The 18,874-nt window shown below is 38.2% G+C and overlaps 1 protein-coding gene across 5 annotated transcripts in view; it reads left to right on the top strand.

Moving 5' to 3' along the window:
* FSTL5 (follistatin like 5) overlaps positions 1–18,874 on the top strand; it is a 274,244-nt gene that overhangs the window by 190,730 nt on the left and 64,640 nt on the right. For all 5 annotated transcript variants that reach the window (XM_058657545.1, XM_058657547.1, XM_058657548.1 and 2 more), the window contains one exon: positions 1,662–1,782. In XM_058657545.1, the coding sequence (XP_058513528.1) occupies positions 1,662–1,782 (121 nt within the window). The remainder of the gene's footprint in view (positions 1–1,661; positions 1,783–18,874) is intronic.

The following is an 18,874-nucleotide window of genomic DNA, read 5'->3' on the forward strand; positions in this document are numbered from 1 at the left end:
TTGATTAGTGATGTTGCACGTGTTTTCATAAGCTTTTCGCCATTTGCGAAATTTTTTGAAAAATAACAATTTGAATGCTTTAACCTTTGTTTTACATTGGCTTTTTGAATTTTATCATCGGAGTGTGATAATTGTAAGAGCTCTTTGTGTGTCCTTGAAGCAAGACCTATACTTACTAATATTTTCTCAAAATTTTCTTGACTTCACTCATGACGCCCTTCACGGAGAAAAAGATTATTTAAGGACATTTTGTGTATCTCCTTTTCTATCCCGTTTTATGCCTGACCACTCGATTCGTGTCTCTGACTGTTTTAATGATGAGTTAAGGATTGGTCTGAGGTTTAGGTAAATGTCTTGAACTAAGTCTCCTGCAGTAGTTGACAGTACTGCTGTCCTCGCTCCCTTCTGCTTGTGCAAGGCCAGGAATGAGGAACTGATACTGCTCGGGCCTTGTCTAAGAGGACACAGCCCTGTTCATTTGGCTTGCTGTACTCCCACAAATGTGTGGAGCTTTTCAAATCCCTCTAGGCACATTCCATTCTCTATGTTTTTTCTTTTTAAGTTCTTTGGTTGGCCTCGCGTTAGCTCCCCATAGAATTCCTGTCACAGGGCTTCATGACATTAAACAATCGTTGGTCCCTTTTCCGAAAAGCTTTAGAAGAAGGTCTGCTTACATTGAGTGGATTCTCAGTCTACAAGTTATGAAAACATACTTCGTCAGGAAGCTATCAGACTGATCCAAAAGAAACAGGAAACAGTTCTCTGAGGATGGAGCTGTGTTAGACTTTCAGATGTGTTCTTCCGTTCCAGTGTTGGCTGAGTTCTCACAGCTAGCAGACTCTCAGCGCTCTTGACTCAAGGCTGCCTTGAGTTATACAGAAGGAAAGAGAATCGAGTTAAAAGTGCCACCAGTCATTATTCTTCCTGGAATTCTGCCAGCTTTGTGAATACATGCTCTGTGCTTATTGACAGTTCTGTTATTCCAAAGATTTGAAAAAACTGATTTTGACAGTTTTTGACCTTATATTCATTGTCTTCATGGAGGAGGATATGTAATTATGTAATGTGCGTGCATAATTATTTCTTGTTTTTTATCTCAGTAAACAGAAGGATATGTTTTCTTTCTTTTTTCAAAAATGTTTGCTTAATTGCCTTAATGGACCTGACAAGGACTTTGAAGCAATGCTTAGTTTTCGTCTTCAAAAATAGATCTCCTTCTATGATAGGGGTAAAAATTCAGTTGCTAAGATCACAATATTTAAGAATTCCTTTTCTTTGTAAATGTTTTTTAAAGATAATCTAAATATTAGAAGATAACAGTAAGTATGACAAATCTAGTTGGCAGTTATTTGGGTTGCAAAAAGGAAAATAATACATGTGTATTCATGAAAACTACAATTCATACATGGAAATGTTTATTCTCTATACAAACTCATATCACATAAATATTAAAAAAAACATGAAGGAGAGAATATTTTGTAAACAAAACATATTTTGAGAAAATGGCAATTTCAGGTCCTTTACATCTGATGGCCATTTTAATAGTTTTCAAGCAATAATTTGGTCTATTTAGTTTACTTCTGAGAGTACATTCTAAAAAGTAAATGGTTAAAGTGTATTCTTATTCATACACTTAGTTATTTTGTTTCACTCTCTTACAGGACTTTGGAGATGACGGGTCCTTGTATATCACTAAGGTTACCACTACCCACATGGGCAACTACACGTGCTATGCACAAGGTTATGAACAAGTCTACCAGACTCACATCTTCCAGGTGAACGGTAAGAAATGTGCTGTTTTTATACATGCTTTTTGATTTATATTTCGATGCTATTTGGATCCTTCTTTGCTTCACTTAATTTTCAAACAGTGTAAGAATTTTAAAAAGTACTTGACAACACTTCTTTTTAAGTCTTTGAGAGTTGTTCTGTGTCCCACTATGTGGCGTATCTTGGGGAAACGTTCAGTGAGCCAGTGAGAAGATTGTGTATTCTATTGCTGTCGGATGAAAAGCTTTTCATATGCGTCTTATGTTGAATTGATTTGGGGTACTCTTCAATCCTGCTGTTTCTTTTGTTCATTTTCTGACCAGACGATGTATGCGTTTCTGAAAGCGGGGTATTAAAGATCCCTACCAGTACAAAATTCCAGGTCATCTCTCCTTTTATGTGTGTCAATGTTGAGTTTATGTATCTGGATACTTCAGTAATAGTGCATGTATATACAAGTGTTATTTCTCTTCTTGGATTGAGTGCTATATCATTTTTTGTTTGGTGACTACCCTAAGGCTTAGGATATAGCTATAAAAAGGTTTCTTTGAACAAAAATTACTTCACATAGATTATGAACAGAGAAGATTAGACAAATGAAAAGATATGAGATTCTCATAAGGAGCTTGCACAGCTGAAGTGTGACATAGTTAGTGCACACCTGGTTGAGCTGTTTCTACCTAGTGACATTGGGACTTTTGGTATCAGGTTATTAATCTTAAGGGTTGACAAGTTTTCTTCCATTTTTGTTTTGAATCTGCCCTTTTACCCGTTTGGCATTCTGACCATCAGCACTGCGTACCTTCAGCATAACTACCCTGTAGCCTAAGAACAATGACTGCCTGCTGCTAGAAAGTGGAAAGCCATCAAGGAAAGGTGATACATAGCTTAAAGAGCCTGATCTGATTATTGCTGACACTCATCCAAAGCTGATACAAACCTACCTGACAGCTAGCTATAAATTAAATCTTGATGACAACCTGAATAAAACTTGTGAAGAAAACAAGTTAAATACAAAGGAGTTGATGCCTCGGATGTTTGGATTTAGACTTTCTGGGGTCACAGCAGCACCCGCAGATACACAATATTGAAAAGACAGGACAAAGCTGTGTTGGGGAGGATCTCCGTCTCCATGCTGTGTCCATGAGGATATTTTGGCTGCAAGATACCTTCTCTTGTAAACACCAGAGGTTGCAAATGCCCCTTTCAACAGTTTTTCCTGCATCTTATAGGTAATGATGTTCTAGTCTTGATTGCAGTTTCTGTAGAGTCACATGGATCATGCAGTATCATCAATTTCTACAAGAAGGTTTTTTTTTTGTTTTATTTTTAATCACACTAGCGACACATTGGTATTTTATAGCATGGTCACTAACTTCATCTTGATGAAAATTTACCCCTTTTCTCCATTGTGTGGACTGTGCTCACTGACTCTGTATTTAGGAGGGTATTTAATGGACATGTAGCAGAGAAAGTCTTCTACGTTCAGATGTGAAGACACAGTGCAGTATGTCTCTCTGCATCCGGACCAAAGACAGACTCCCAGTGAGGCAGCTGAAATTGTCCCGACAGTAGGATGCTGGACTCTCCAACATTGTCCATGCCCGCAGTGTTGGGAAACACCTCAATGACGGCCTGGTATGGACTTATGACTATTCACAAAGAACCACCCATTGTGATACTAGAGGGGAAATCAGTGGAGGGGAGTGGGGGAACTTGGGGAGGAGAATGGGAAATCCCAGAGCCTGTGAAAATGTATAATAAAGCAATAGATAAATACCTTCTTTTTGGTGGTAATAGTTTGATTGCTGTTGACCTATTTCATAAACTTGATGCGCTGGTTTTGGTATTGATTTGTTGTTTTAGGTAAAGAAAATTTCTCCTTTTTTTTTTTTTGTTTTTTTTTGTTTTTTGGCTAATAATTATCTCTGATCCTCAGGCTTGGTATTACCAGTATATCATCCATGTAAGAGCAGTGCATGGTGTGCTCCCCACCTGTGTCCGAGCAACATGAATAAAGAAATTAGGAGAAGTCTGGATCATTAAGCTTCACCAGTAATCTCTGGTCGTTTGATTTGAATTATGTATTTTGATAAGCTTCCAAGGCAATTGCGATGCACGGTAAAGTGTGACAATCATTCCAAGTGGCTGCTCTGCAGGGGTTTCTGCTTCTCATTCATGTCTGCTGCAGGTTTATTCCATAATTTACTCATTTGCCACACTCCAGCTGGGACAACCAGGAAGCAGATTTTGAGCCAAACTGCTGCCTTTCATGTTGCAAGATGTATGCTAAGCAACACTGGGAGGTGCCTCCTTCCCCACGCCAGCCCTTCCTGTGAATTAACTGTTTCATCTCTGACCTCAAGCTTTTCTGAATATGGAATACACAAATTAAGGAATAATGAGGTTCCAGTAAGTTCCTCTTCCATCAACCTTAATATTGTGAATTTAGAAGAAAAGTTCAATATAACTGTGACCACTGTGCCAAACTGTAAGGCTCTCACTTTTCTAGGAACCCAGATGCCTGAACCAGTGCCTTATCAAGAGCAAAACCAGTTTATATCTGCTCAGCTCTGTGCCATTTAATTGTTTCAAAGCCCATGGCATAAAGTTGGTCATGAAAGGTTGGGTTTTTGCAGAAAAGAAAGAACACTGGGATGTTTGTTCCCACAATGATAAGCATGATGAGGGGGTATAATGTAAGTATGATAGATTAGGGTGTGGTTATTAATCTTTGCAAGATGAGCTTTGGAAGTGTTAGAGACAAAATTTTGATTAAAATCAGTTCAAGAGAGAATGGAGCGTGGTAAAATGGGTAGTGGTATAGTTAACTATTGTATGGAGTACACTGAAAATAAACAGAGACAATATAATAACCGAAATGTATCATGTGGTTAAGGGAAGGCATTATATAAAATTATAGCAAAATAAATTTTTTTCATGATGTGAATTATATAGTATTGCAAAAATCAGATAACATATAGGGAAAAGAGTTAAGGTGATAAATTACTTAAAATATTTATGGAGAGGGAGTAAATAATCTTTGAAAAACAGCTTATGTGATGAAACAGGGAGAAAAATTAACTTGGAAAAGATGTTCACTGTGGCCTGGGAAAGCAGTCGAGGATGGTCCAAAGCCTTGGGACCCTGCACCTGTGTGGAAGACCTGGAAGAAGTTCCGGGCTCCTGGCTTCAGATCAGTGTTGCTCTGGCCATTGTACCAGTACAAAGGCTCTTTTTTTAAATTATTATTTATTTCATTTTATGACACAGTTTCATAGGCTCTGGGATTTCCCCCAGCCCTTCCCCAAGCCTTCCCGCCATACTGAATTCCTCCATATTGTTACAGTAGTACAGATCATAACCAGTCCTGATTCCTTCATTGCGGACATGGACCATGCAGAGTCCAGCATCTCATTGTCCAGACATATTCAACAGTTTAATTGGGAGACCATCCCTGGTCCGAAAGTACAGCTGGCAGAATATCACCCCCTCCAATGAAATGTCACTACACAACTTCAAGAACTATTTACCACATCATGAAGTTAATTGACATGGTGTTGAGTGACCAATATGTTAGAATATGCAAGTTCTTAACCACATCCGGTAACTATTTCATCGACATCTCAATTTTAGTTTATACACAACCGGCTGCTATACACCTTATAAAAGTTATAGGGTACTATTCAGCTGTCTAGTGTCTATTTTCGTTTTTATATTTAGGAGCTTATAGTATTCAAGCGTGGTTTCTACTGAACTACGCTAATTTTAGGATAGTCCAAACAGGCTTACAACTCTAAAAGTCATATGTTAACAATTGAGGAGCAGAACTGGATTAACTCATTTTCCGTTTTCCATTCGCTTTCAGAAAAAGTTTTAAAAGACTTTTATAAAAATCAGGTTTTCATGTGTAATTTAAAATAGTTTTCTAAGCATTTTGTCAATTGGAAATAGAAATGAAATACATTATTGATTATCATAGCAATCCTTGGAGTTTGTGAAACACTGTTCTGAAATACAAAAGCTGTTCTCAGGATGCAAGACGAACAGAAGTCTGTTTTCACAAAGATATCATCTATCTATAAGTCAGAGAAGCTTGAACCTGCCAATGGAATTCCTTTCAAGCTTTTTAAAAAGTTTTTACGTAAAACAAACCCTCCTTAGATCATTAGTTTAGCATACAGAGTGTTTGAATTTTTTTTTTTAAATCACTGTTTCTACTACCCTCTGGGCAGAAAGCTTACACATACTCACAAGGGAATCATGTTTATGCATTTACTTCTATGTCCTTCTAATCATTTAGACTTGAACACATAATATTGAGTGGACTTTTCCTCTCTAATTCTGTCCAAAATGTATGTCTAAAAATGGTGGTTTATGGGGCGATTTTAATTCAAAGTATGGAAACATCTAAAGGAAAGTTGTGAGAGGCACAGTTACACACATCAAAGCATTCCCTACAGCATGTTGACAAAGACATTCCAAGAAAGTAACTGAAGTCTGAGTGAACAGTGGACTTCTTGCACCAGAAATTTGAACTTCTTCATCCAGGAAGAGCTACCTTTGGCATCCCTGCAGGGGAATAGAGTGTCCCCGCCACGCTTTCTGCATAGCCAAAGTCAGAAGAGAAGACAGTCCTTCTGTGAGCAGTGACATCCTAAAGCTTAGAGGACACTCTGCTTTTCTCCTTTCCCTGTAATTAAAAAAAGAAAAAAGGACAGAGAAAGAAGTTCTAAGTGATTCTGGCTCTATGATTTCCAAGCTGTGGCTCATGGATAAACACTACTAGACACCTATTTTCAGTGCAAATTCTCCAAGTTCTCCCATCATGCCTGAATCTGAATCAGAGTTATGTGTGTATTAAGCAACCCAGTGATTCTGATGAATAGGTTTGAAAAAATCTTTCCAAGCAGTTAACCCCCTAGGAAAACCGCAACAACAAAGAGGCAAGGATACCGTTCATTGTTGACCTAAATTCAAGTGTGCAGGTGTCTGCGGGAGTGGTCCCTTAGGAGATGATAATCACCAGGTATCCTTACAGGTGTCTCCTTCATTAAGGCTGTGCTTAGACAATGTTCATGTCCTGCTCCTGAAGTGTCTGGGCCAATCCTGCTGCAGGAAGCATCCAGTAATGATGGCTATCTCTCCACCGCTGTTCCTAAAGGCAGTACTGTCAATGGATACTGGACTTTTCTTGCAGACAACTCTGAAAGATGATAGGTTGCTGCACTTGGGCACCTGAATGTAGGCTGCAGACCCGGAAGGAGCTCCTGGTTCTTTGTTTTTTGATTGGCTCAGCTGAGGCCATTGAGAAAAAAAATTATAGACATGTATCAGCCTGACTTTTCTCCATATTTCACTGAACTCTTTAGTTTTTGTTTGTTTTCCTTGGTCTCTAACTTTGTCGCACTTTCTGTTTAGATAGATTTTGTTGTTGTCATTTCAGAGTCTGGAATGCATTATATTCTATATATCGAATCTGACTTTATGATTAATGTCATCATAAAAAGAACATTTCAGATACTATATTTTAAAACCATTATAGTGCTAATTAAAATGATTTCCATTTATTTTTGTGGCTTACATTTTTCTCTAAATCTTTTAATATCTTTATATTGCTATCATTACGATTTTTAATTTGTAGTTTCATCACATCTGAATTTTTGTCTTTTTCTATTTACTGATTTCTTTATTTTTCATGTGAATAATATTCCATGCTTCCTGTGTTACTTTTTTTGATTAAAAGATGAACATTATTGAGAATATGTATTTGATGGATTCCTTTGAGAGGTGTTGAGAACAGAAACAATTTCAGGTGAATATGCACACAATAACCTTCACTGTCCTTCTAGAATTTATTTCATTATCTTTGTAAGATCTGTAGATGATTCTGTCATCTGGATCATACGTTTCATAAAGACTGTTTATCTTATTTTTAAATTAAACCTCTTGAGGTAATCAGAGTCATTTGCCATGTGTCCTTGTGCAAGCTCAGGTAGATTTTACTTTTCTCTTTTAAAATTTATTTATGTATTTATTTTTATTGGAAAGCCAGATGTACAGGGAGGAGGAGAGACACAGAGGAGGAGAGACAGAGAGGAAGATCTTCCCTCCAATGATTCACTCCCCAAGTGGCCGCAATGGCCAGAGCTGAGCCAATCTGAAGCCAAGAGCCAGGAGCCTCTTCCAGGTCTCCCACGCAGGTGCAGGGTCCCAAGGCTTTGGGCCATCCTTAACTGCTTTTTCAGGCCACAAGCAGGGAGTGGGATAGGAAGCAGGGCCGCCAGAATTAGAACCGGTATTCATATGGAATCCTGGCACATTCAAAGCGAGGTCTTTAGTCACTAGGCTTCTGCACCGGGCCCTTTTTTTCAATTTATTCATTATCTTTGTTTGGGCTGTGTTTGTATGTGTGTGTTTCTCCGTGTGATGTGTTTTGTATATGTATGTGTCTCTCTGTGTGTATGTATGTATGTATGTATGTTTCTGTGTATGTGTGTGTGATGCATGTTGTATATGTGTGTCTCTGTGTCTGTATGTATATATGTGTGTTTCTGTGTGTGATGTGTGTTGTATATATGTGTGTCTCTGTGTGTCTGTATGTATATATGTGTGTTTCTGTGTGTGATGTGTGTTGTATATGTGTGTCTCTGTGTGTCTGTATGTATATATGTGTGTTTCTGTGTGTGATGTGTGTTGTATATGTGTGTCTCTGTGTGTCTGTATGTATATATGTGTGTTTATGTGCATCTGTGTTTGTGTGTTTCTGTGTGTGATGTGTGTTGTGTATGTATGTGTCTCTCTGTGTATCTGTATGTCTGTGTGTTTCTGTGTGTGATGTGTGTTGTATATGTATGTCTCTCTGTGTGTCTGTATGTATGTATGTGTGTTTCTGTGTATCTGTGTGTGTTTCTGTGTGTGATGTGTGTTGTATATGTGTGTGTGTGTGTCTGTATATACGTGTGTGTTTCTGTGTGTGATGTGTACACGCTTGTGTATGAGTGTGTGTTTCTGTGTGTTTTTCTGCGTGTGTGTGCTTCTGAGTCTTCAGCTTTGAGGTCTAATTTTCATGTTCATATTTGGGTACTTTACCCTCCCCGATGACCTCCTCCATAAATTTGATTTCATTATGATTTTGTCTTCCTTTATTTTCTATTTATTTTCTGATGTCGTTGTTCTGATAGAAAATTACAGTCTGTTTTTGCAAACCACATTAGTTATTACTTGATAAATTAGGGTATCAAAACTAATTCCTAATTACAGTAGAGGAATTGAAATTTAATTTCTGTCTTGAGCTGCAAGTCTTCAATGCTTCCATTGAATGTTTTCTTTAACTTTTAAGAATCTTTTTTTAAAAAATAAGATACAGCTTTAAGGGAATTGTGAATTGGGAAATACTTGGCCGAGGGAAAAATCTGTAGTGATGTTCTTTTACAACTTCATTGTGTAAATCTGATATTTGAAAAATGTAGCCACATGGATTGGAACCTTAGAAATGAATGTTTTGATGTATCATTGCTGTTTATTTCCTTTGTTCATCAATTAAATAGAGAACCTTTCTTTTGATTAAAACACATTCTAAATCTCTATGATCCAAAGCCTTAACCTGAACTTAAATTAATCATTTATCCGGAAAACGTGATACCTGTCACGGGCTGGTACTTCAGGACGTTTGATGAAGCTTGTCTCCCAAGGCAGGCTCCCTGCATGATCACTGCTACAGAACTGGAGGTGCAGGGTCTGTGCCGTCAGGGGAGGGCTGCCTCCTGAGGGCTGCCCCGTCCAGCCAAGGGATGTCCTACACTCTGCACACTGAAGCACTCCTGGAAGATTGGCTGCACGTGCGTTAGGAAAGCACAACAAAAAGAAAACAAAACAAAATCTACGAAAAGAGCTGGTTGAGAGGCACAGTGGAACTCACCTGTCTCTTGGTCATGTTTGGATAAAACACCAGACTTCACTGCCCCTGTAAACTTAGCTGTGACAGCCGGGACAAGGGGAGACTTGCTTCTTCAGTCATTACGTGTTACACACAGCTCTTACTACATGAACGCAGTTATTCACCGATGCGAAAAAGCCATCCGGTGAGATCAAATCCACTTAGCTCATACTTATTAAAGCTTAAGACTTGAAAGGCACCGGCAGACACTGCCACATATTTGGAAGGAGACTTGTCTGTTGCTAAAATAAATTAATAAAAGTGACAAGTTCTCTACTCTCAAGGCTGTTATATTTTGGACTTACATGTGATTTCTTCCACTGTTACTATGTCAGTCACACTCATTGTCATCATTCATGGTTACCCAAAATGTCAGGGATTTGACATTTAGGATGTAAACCACACCTCTCCCTCCCCCATCCTAAAAAACGATTAGGAGAAACATGCAGCACGTCTCAGGGAGGGCGAGGCGTTACTCACTCTGAGTAACTGCAGGCTTCAGAACCTACGGGCACTCGAGACAGCCTTGGACCTCAATACACAGAGATGGAGGCGAAGCTGTTGACTGCTGATTTCGTAATGTCAGGAGGGGCAGCAGCAAAGACGTCATCCAAACTGTGGAAAAGGATGAGCTGCAGATGCAGGCTTTCCCAAAACCTTCCTGAAGATTCTTCTTCCTTCTCCTCCCCCGGAACTTGGCGAGGCAGAGGAGAGAAGCAGCTCTGTCCCTGAACCAAAGCAGTGTGGAGGATTTTGCTAATAAGATCACATCTCCGGGCAATGCTGAGTTCAGGCATACAGTCAGTCACTCAATAGGCATTCTGTTAAAAGGATATGTGAGTATACTGAATGTTGTCTTCAGTGTTGTGATATTACAAAATTATTCTTTCATTCACTTGTAAGTGGTCACAGACGCACATATTTGTAAATTAGCATGGCATCATTTCCTGAATCCGTCTCCAGCATTCTACAGGAGGGGGATTTCAGAGACGACTTCTGTGTGTTCAGGTTCTGGATGATATTAGGACGTACTCATCAGGTGTCCAACACTTAAAACACAGGATAATGACTAATTAATGTAATGATACTTGTATAACAAGAGAGTTGCAAGAAGGTTAATGTGATAATGAGGTTTATTTGATCTTAAAGATTTAGCATGAGGGCATTCTTAAGATAGCTTAATTAGATTTTAAGCACCTTTTGCAATTTGTATGTGTACTTATTAATCCACAGTGTTTAAAAATAAATTTCATCTCATTTAAATTAATGGATTTCTTGAATCTCTGCCTAGGTTATTTTACTCTTATTGGTGATAACATTTTCACAAAGTTTTCATTTGATGCGTATAACTTATGATGACTTCCTCTACATCACATCTGAGTCATATTTCAGGTTAAAATGGCGCAGTGGTGTCTTTAGCATTCAGAACAGCGTCGTCACGGTTCCGGCAACTACCACCTATGACTAACTCCTATAATTAAGATTTAGGTCCCTTACCACAGTTCATTGTGACATGTATCAGTAAATTTGATTTGATTCTTTGATATGTGTCATCTTTAAACTTGACCAGATGAAAAGAATGCTTAGGAAATTAATGTGCTGATCCAACACTGTGCCGTCTGCGGTGTTTACTTGGGTATTAATACACTGTCCTCAGCTGCCCCGGGAAAATAAAGCCTCCATTTTATAACTAAGGCTTTGTGAGCTTTCCAGAGAAGGTATCTTTATGTGATTTCTTTTTTTTTTCCCATGTGATTTCTTATACTTCTGAGTACTTATGAAAATTTATCTGCATGATTTTTAGTCCTCTTTTCCTAAGATTTTGTTAAAAATGCATTTTGTTAATTTGAGGATTTGGATGGACAGAGAGAGAGAGACATCAGAGGTTTTCTACCTGCTGGTCTATTTCCCAAGTGCCCACGATGGTGGAACTCAAGATATTTAAGTCTCTCGTTGCGGTAGAAGGGCCCAGTCGGCACTCGCTGTCACCCAGGATGAGGTTTAGCAAGGAGTTGTAGTCCAGGAATGAAGCTGACCTCTAGGGTGGACATCACGCTGATGGATGACAGGCAAGGTTTACTAACTAAGCCCATCCATATCAACAGAAGTCCAAAATCAAATTTAAATGCTTAACTTTTAGAATCATCTTTAAAAACTCTTTACTTTTGGAATCACCTGACTAGCTAAGGAACTGTTTAGGCAAGCCGTGCAGGAGAGTAGCAGCACGGTCGCTCTGCCCTCTGAGTATCGCACTGGCTTGAACTCACCACAAGGTGAAGTTGCCTTCCTTACAGTGGTGTGTGAGGGCAACGAGAATAAACATATCATTTGTAAACACCATCACTAGTGTTCTATGAGTATTCATAGATTAGTTGTAAAATTAAATTCTATGGACTTCCCTTACTAACTCTGATTTAAAAATAACGATAACTTTAAAAGATAGCATAGGAAAGCAAGATGCCAAATGGTAATACCGCTTTGACAACTATAATGGTCGCTTTTTCCCGCTAAAGCTATTCCAAGCCAGAATGTGTGAAATAATGCTTAAAGACCTGATGGAATCACGGACGAATGTTACAAATAATAAAATTTACAGTAAGTGTGTTTGAATACCTGAAAGTTACAACTAACATTGAAAGCAACTATTTTAAACATGTCACTATGACAAAGACCTAAATTGTATAAGGAAGATAAAGGAACATTTAGAAAGACATATCTTATAAACTATAGAAATTGGTTATATTTTTCATCTAGTAAATTGTATCTTCCATGATTGATATATATAACAAATATTTAAAATTTCAACAATAAATCATGCATAGTAGTGCCATCTATTGATCGAACTCGGAATCGCACTGTCTTCAGAAGTTAATTTATAGTTACAGAAGTACATTTCCCAAATTGGTAATTCCTTGTTGTTACGCTTATCATTTTAGATGATCAGTTGTATCGGGATTTACAGTAAACTATTCCAGATATTTCTACATCATAACTTTAGGTTCTCCACATTTGGCAATAACAGTTTCTTTGCTGTCTGGCCAATTTTTAAGTGAAATATTCAACTATTTTTAAGCTATGTTCTTGAGAATATATAGTAATTAAGGGACATAATGATAGCAGTGGTGATATGCCCTGACTTCTAGGCGTTCATCCAAATCTTTGCTGCAGGGGGAAGAATGGCTGAAAATAAACGGAGTTAACAGTGATTTCTGCAGCAAGGAGCTGGCCTCAGGTTCTCACCCGCTCATTTACTTCACGGCTTAATTCATGTCTTCCTGACTGGAGTCAGGGATGGACAAATAATCAGACTTTACAAGGAACTTGGTGTTGCGCATACTGGAGTTCATGAGTAAAGGCCACTCCTTGCTCCAAAAAGCTTTGTTGGTATTGGTCAAATATTGTAATAGATAGGAACATTTATGAATAATGATGTGAACGGGCCTAAAACATTTATAAGAGTCAAGAATAGCGATCTTACTTAGACATGAATAGCAGAAAGAGACAAGGCCGGTTGATTTGAGGACTCAGTGAAGGCAGACGCAAACGGTGCTTTGTCAGGGAGAGAGGTGAGCTGAGGCTGTGCAGCTCCGGGACATGCAGCACATGCATCTGGGGAAACCACGCGACCTAGGGCAGCGAGCAAAGCCTCCAACAGACACCAACGGGGAAAAATAGGTGCAATGGTTGAGAAAGATCCGTGGACACATCAATAAACACAGGAAAAACATTGACAAAATGCAGTCCCGTACATGTGAAAAATAAAAGCACATGGGACGGTCGTGGACTAGGAAGGACATTTTCAGCTTGATGAGGAACAGAATCATCACAGCCAGGTAACTGGAGATTAAACCGTGGGAGGGAGATCTCCTCCCACAGTCAGGGACATTGCAAAGGGGTCTGTCTGCTCCCTGCACTGCTCACCATTTACTATCAGCAGCAATTACGAAAAAGAAACAACCCTGGGATACATAGCCTCCAAAATAGAAAAGGGCAGATTAAAGCTGAGTAGATTTGCAGACGGCACGGGACTGTACTTGTTCGTTTGCTGTCAGCCGTTGGGACAGCACTACGCTGCTCTCTGATTGTGCTCATGTCTTGCGTCTCCCTGATGACCAGTGATGGTCAACACTTTTCCATTTATTACTTGTCAATGTGTATTTCTTCTTTTGAGGACTGTGTAGTTTAGAATGTATTAGCTCATTATTATTGTTTTTGAGTTTTTTCAATTTCCTATAACAATGTGGATGTTAACTTTCTATTGGATGGATTACTGGCAAATATTTTCTCCTATTGTGTTGGATGTCATTTAATTTTACTAATTATCAGCTTTCCTGTGCAAAAACCTCTGGGTTTGATGTAATCCTTTTGTGAAACTTTTGAGGCCTTACCCTCCGCAGCCCCGATCGTTGTCTATCTCCATCTCTTGAATTGTTCCCTCTGTTCTTCTTTTGAAATGTTACATTTTCATATTTTATGTTCGCCTTGATTTGTCTTCAGTTGATTGCTGTAAAGGTAGGGAGGTACAATTCATATTTTCCCTTTCTAGAAGATTGTTATTGATGTATTCAAGTGCTTCGTGCCTTAAGTTTTACTGAATTAATTAATCAGTTCTAACCATTTTTAGGCAGAGACTTTAGGCTTTCCATGTATAAAACCATGTCATCAACACGCGAGAATATTTTTCACTTCCATTGCTAATCTCAATGTCCTATATATCGGTCTGTTAAAAGTATGTTGTAGGCCAGTACCACGTGACCATCCTTCTCTCATTCCAAATCTGGGGCAAAATGCTTCCAGCTTTTTCCCATTCAGTATGACAGTAGCTGTTGATTTGTAATTTTTGTTTTAATGTTTTCCACATGTTCCTGTGAAACCTAATTTGCTGAGGGTTTTCATAATGCAGAAATGTTAGATCTTATCAAGTACCCTTTCTACAACCACCGAAATGTTAGGATTTTTATTCTTCGTTTTGTTGATGTGAATCTTACACTTACGGAGTTATAAATGGAAAACCCTCCCTGTGTTACTGGGGTAAATTCCTGCTTGGCTGCGATGTATGATATTTTGATGTGGAGCTGTATTTTGCTTACTTATTTTTTTGTGGTTTTATTTTTATCTATGTTTATAAGGATGTTAGTCTATAATTTTAGTTTGGCAGGCATATTTGGTTTTTTTTTTCTGTTTTCTTTAATATTCCAGCTCAACGTTTTCTGTTTGGTGGAGTGAACCAACTGATGTAAGATTCTTTTTTTTCACACACACACACTCAACCTCATTCAGTGCGTCTGTCATCTCCATAAAGCTGACATCCAAGGAAATATGCAAATGTAAAAAAAAAAGATTCCTGTGCACTTATTCTAGAGAAAAGAAAAATAATGATGTTCACACACAAGCCTGTACATCAGTGTTTTTGCAGCTTCATTGAAACTCACCAAAAGAATCAATGCGTGTGGAACTATTTATTTAATATACGAAAAGGTACAGGCGTTTTTGTCCTTGTCAACTATTTCTAAAGAACAGTATAACAAATATGTGTACGTATTATGAGTAATCTAGTGGTGATTTAAATCATATAGTGAATGCCCATAGATTATATGTAAATATTTAGTATTCATGTAAGAGAATTGAGCATTTACAGATTTTGGTCTTCCCAGAGTTCCTGAAAGTAATCATTCACAAATATTAAGGGACAACTGCATATAAAACACATATTTTTTATTAAACGTGAAAAAAGAAGTGTCTAAGCAAAAAGTAGAAAAGGTAAAGTCACATCTCTGGAGCATCTATTTCTAGGTAAGAAGATAGTATGTTAAAATAATTATACAGTTTTTAAAAGACAAATTTAATGTAATTTGTCAGAATTTCGAAGTGGATGCCTTCTAAAACTCTTACGTCAGTTTCCTCTCCCTTCCTTTGTGCCTCTCCACTTCCCCACCTCTTCCCTGTTTTCTTTTTCCCTCTCACTTACTCTTCTTTCGCTACAAGCGCAAGTGCTGGAAGTTCACGAAAAGCAGGCAGCAGGCAGAACATTGAGCACTGCGGTATTGCTATTGGCTGGTGTAATTAAGTGCATTTATGACTCTCATGTAAAGTTTCACTTGTTACCTTCGTCACAGACAAAAATTAATAATTTCTGGATAGCAAAGTATGGAAGATACCCAACGCTTTCTTGAAGAATTTGTTTACCAGTGGTTGGTAAAATTGGAATATTGAGACCTTAAAAACATTGAATTCTAGGAAGTGTTTTAAGTTCCGCAAACAGAGAAACATGATTAAAAGTTAGACATTTTATCCCATAGAACATAGCAGTGTGTTGCAATTGCAATTAAATGTTCATGTTAGTAGTGGGCGGGGCCCCCATATTAATACACTGAGTATTGATAGTAATTACTTTCAGGTTTCTGACAAATTACTCAAACATACGTCATCAGTGCAAAATCAGTATTTTAAAATTCTTTTTAGAGACATTCCCCTTGGCTGGGCCATACATTAATTTATTTTGTTATATGTATTGCTTTTTTTCCCTGCATTTGTTTAGAGAGACCAAATCTTAGTGATTCCTATCTGGTTAGCTCTTGTAGTATTTTCTGTTGCATTTTAGATCACTCTTCTGAAAATAATGGTTTTTGACATTGAAATTGGAGATTAAAATATTTAAGTTCAATTGGTCTAAGATTAATGGATCTAAGTTAATTACAACAGGAGAAACTGTCCATTTCGAAACAGCATTAAAAAGTTGCACTAACTCACGATGCCATGGGACAGACAGGCCGATACAGCACAGAAGGCACGAGATCATGTGACCATAAGGATATTCTTCTTAATTTAAATTTGCCTCCAACATTTGTGGCAGCCTCTACATTTTCATGAAGTCTACAGTGATGTGATCATAAAGTTCTGTAATATTGACAAGAGGCAGTGTGCAAGTCATGAATGTGAAAAGACTGCTTTGGGACAAAGTTAAAGAGAAATTGATGGCTTTAATAATGTCAGAGACAAAAGGCACTGGGCAAGCTCAGTAGCATTTAAAATATTTATTAAACGGAGTCTGTAATTTTTCATAGGAAAGTTGCTTTGGCGACCAGGGGAAGCACAATACAAACAGCAACCCAGCCGCCTCTGTGACTCGGCAAAACTTCAGAAACATTTAGATTCTCACCCTCAAGCTCTCTCCGAGTGCTTTCTAACTCTGCAGCTGTGTGAATAATTTGTGGAAGAGCCAGCGTAGAGCTCTTCAAAGGAATACACCACCATGGCAGCAAGAAAAAGGGGAAAACAGCCGGTGTTTTGTTTGTTTAACAATGACCTGGTCACCTTACCTACATTTTTGGTTTTAGTCACAAAGAAATCACTGTATCAGGTTAACGGCTCTGCATACGGTCTCAGCTACTCAGGCTGTGAGAGCACCTGAGGTTATAGAATCTCTGTATTTTCTGGCAATAATGCAGCAGCTTCTTTTATCATAAATATATTTTATTTTGATCATATTTACACAGTTAAGAATGATACATGCCCATCTGGACCACTGAATAGGGTCGGGGAGGGTCAAGGGATGGGGGAAATCAATGAGACAATAGTTTGCAATCCCCTTTTTCCCTTCCTGTGTCTGGGGAGTGTGTGGAGGGCTGCTCCCAGAAGCCCAACCGTATTAGGTCCTGGGGATGGGGACGGGCACCCGATGCCATTGGGGTCTTCTAAGGGAAGATCGCAGTGTATGAGCATGAAGGAGCAGGGCAAGAACTTACTGCTTTCAAGTCTCCTTTTGTATTTGCGTGTTGTTGACACTTCCTACTATCAGCTTAGAGTGATGGTTACATTAAAAAGATTATTATATCCTCCTTAAAACACAGATAAAATCCTTTCTTTGAGAAAAACATCCATCTTTCCCTACCATTTTGACTTCTCACTGCCGTGGAAGTCATTATGGTTTTGATTTTATATAAATGTTTAGAATGTTGAAGACAGCAAAATTTCTAGGAAGATGCAAACAAATCTTACCTACTTAATTTTTAAAAAAATTGTTTCAAAACCCATCTTTCTTTTAAAATTCTACAGCTTTTAGAGCAACTAGTCTTCCATATAGTGTATTTTGTAATACTTTATGCTCTAGTATCTATTAAATACAAATTTACCATGATCATTCCATTTCTTTACTTGATGCTGTTTACTTGTCAAGCAGCAGCTGAAGGATGCTGGTGAAAGGCAGGTGTTCAGCCAGACTCTTGAGATGCCCCTTGAAATGCTCGTATTTCACATCCATGTCTGAGTTGCCGTCTAGCCACCACACCTGAACCTTCCGATGTGCGCACTGGAAGGTGGTGTCTGACCACTCAGCAGCTGGTTCCCTGCCACCCAAACTAGAAGGACTCTGTGCATTTCCTGGTTCGCAGGTGTGGCCCAGCATAATGATGACTACAGCAGGTGTGCTAAGAGGGAAGCAGTAGAGGAGAAGGCTCTCTCTCTTTGTCTCTGCTTCTAAATAAAATATCTAACTAAACATTTTAAAATAACAAGTTCAGTTCCTTCATGAGTGATATCTATTATCAGTCAAATTATTAATACCTCCCCACAATACAGTTAATCCATTGACTGGATTTACCTAAATTGACCTGCAGTATACCTTAGATAGATATTAAGACCAGATATGTAACGCAGAACTTAAATTTGGATGCCAACTAGTCCATTTGCAGTTGCTCCCTCAGTGGAGGTGGTATGTAGTTTATGATAAGTACCAGATGAGACAGGGCAGGCCAGGCCAGGCACGTATTTGTTTTAGTGTTCCATTTGGCTAACTTTTCAAACTGAATGCAGTACACACTCAACATGCTAATTAAAACACAAGACTTGTAAAAATTAATAAAGGAACTCAGAAATTCAATAAGGGGAGCTCACCAGCACAATGTAATGCAGTAAGCAATTGTTCACTCAATATTAGTAAATTATTATCATAAAACTAAAAAGTGAATATCTGACTTATACTTCTCTTAAATTTTATCTGTGACACTAATCAATTTATAGCCTTCTTTGTCCTTTTTCATTTCAAATAAGAAAAACATTTGATATGTTCAATAAAATAATGTGCTGGCATGTGTTTTTTGATTTAAGAGATTTGTATATGTTTACAAGTATGCATACCATGCATACACCTTATTATTTGACATTGCT

The sequence above is a fragment of the Ochotona princeps genome, chromosome 32, assembly GCF_030435755.1.
Source record: "Ochotona princeps isolate mOchPri1 chromosome 32, mOchPri1.hap1, whole genome shotgun sequence".
In the NCBI taxonomy this organism is placed as follows: Eukaryota; Metazoa; Chordata; class Mammalia; order Lagomorpha; family Ochotonidae; genus Ochotona; species Ochotona princeps.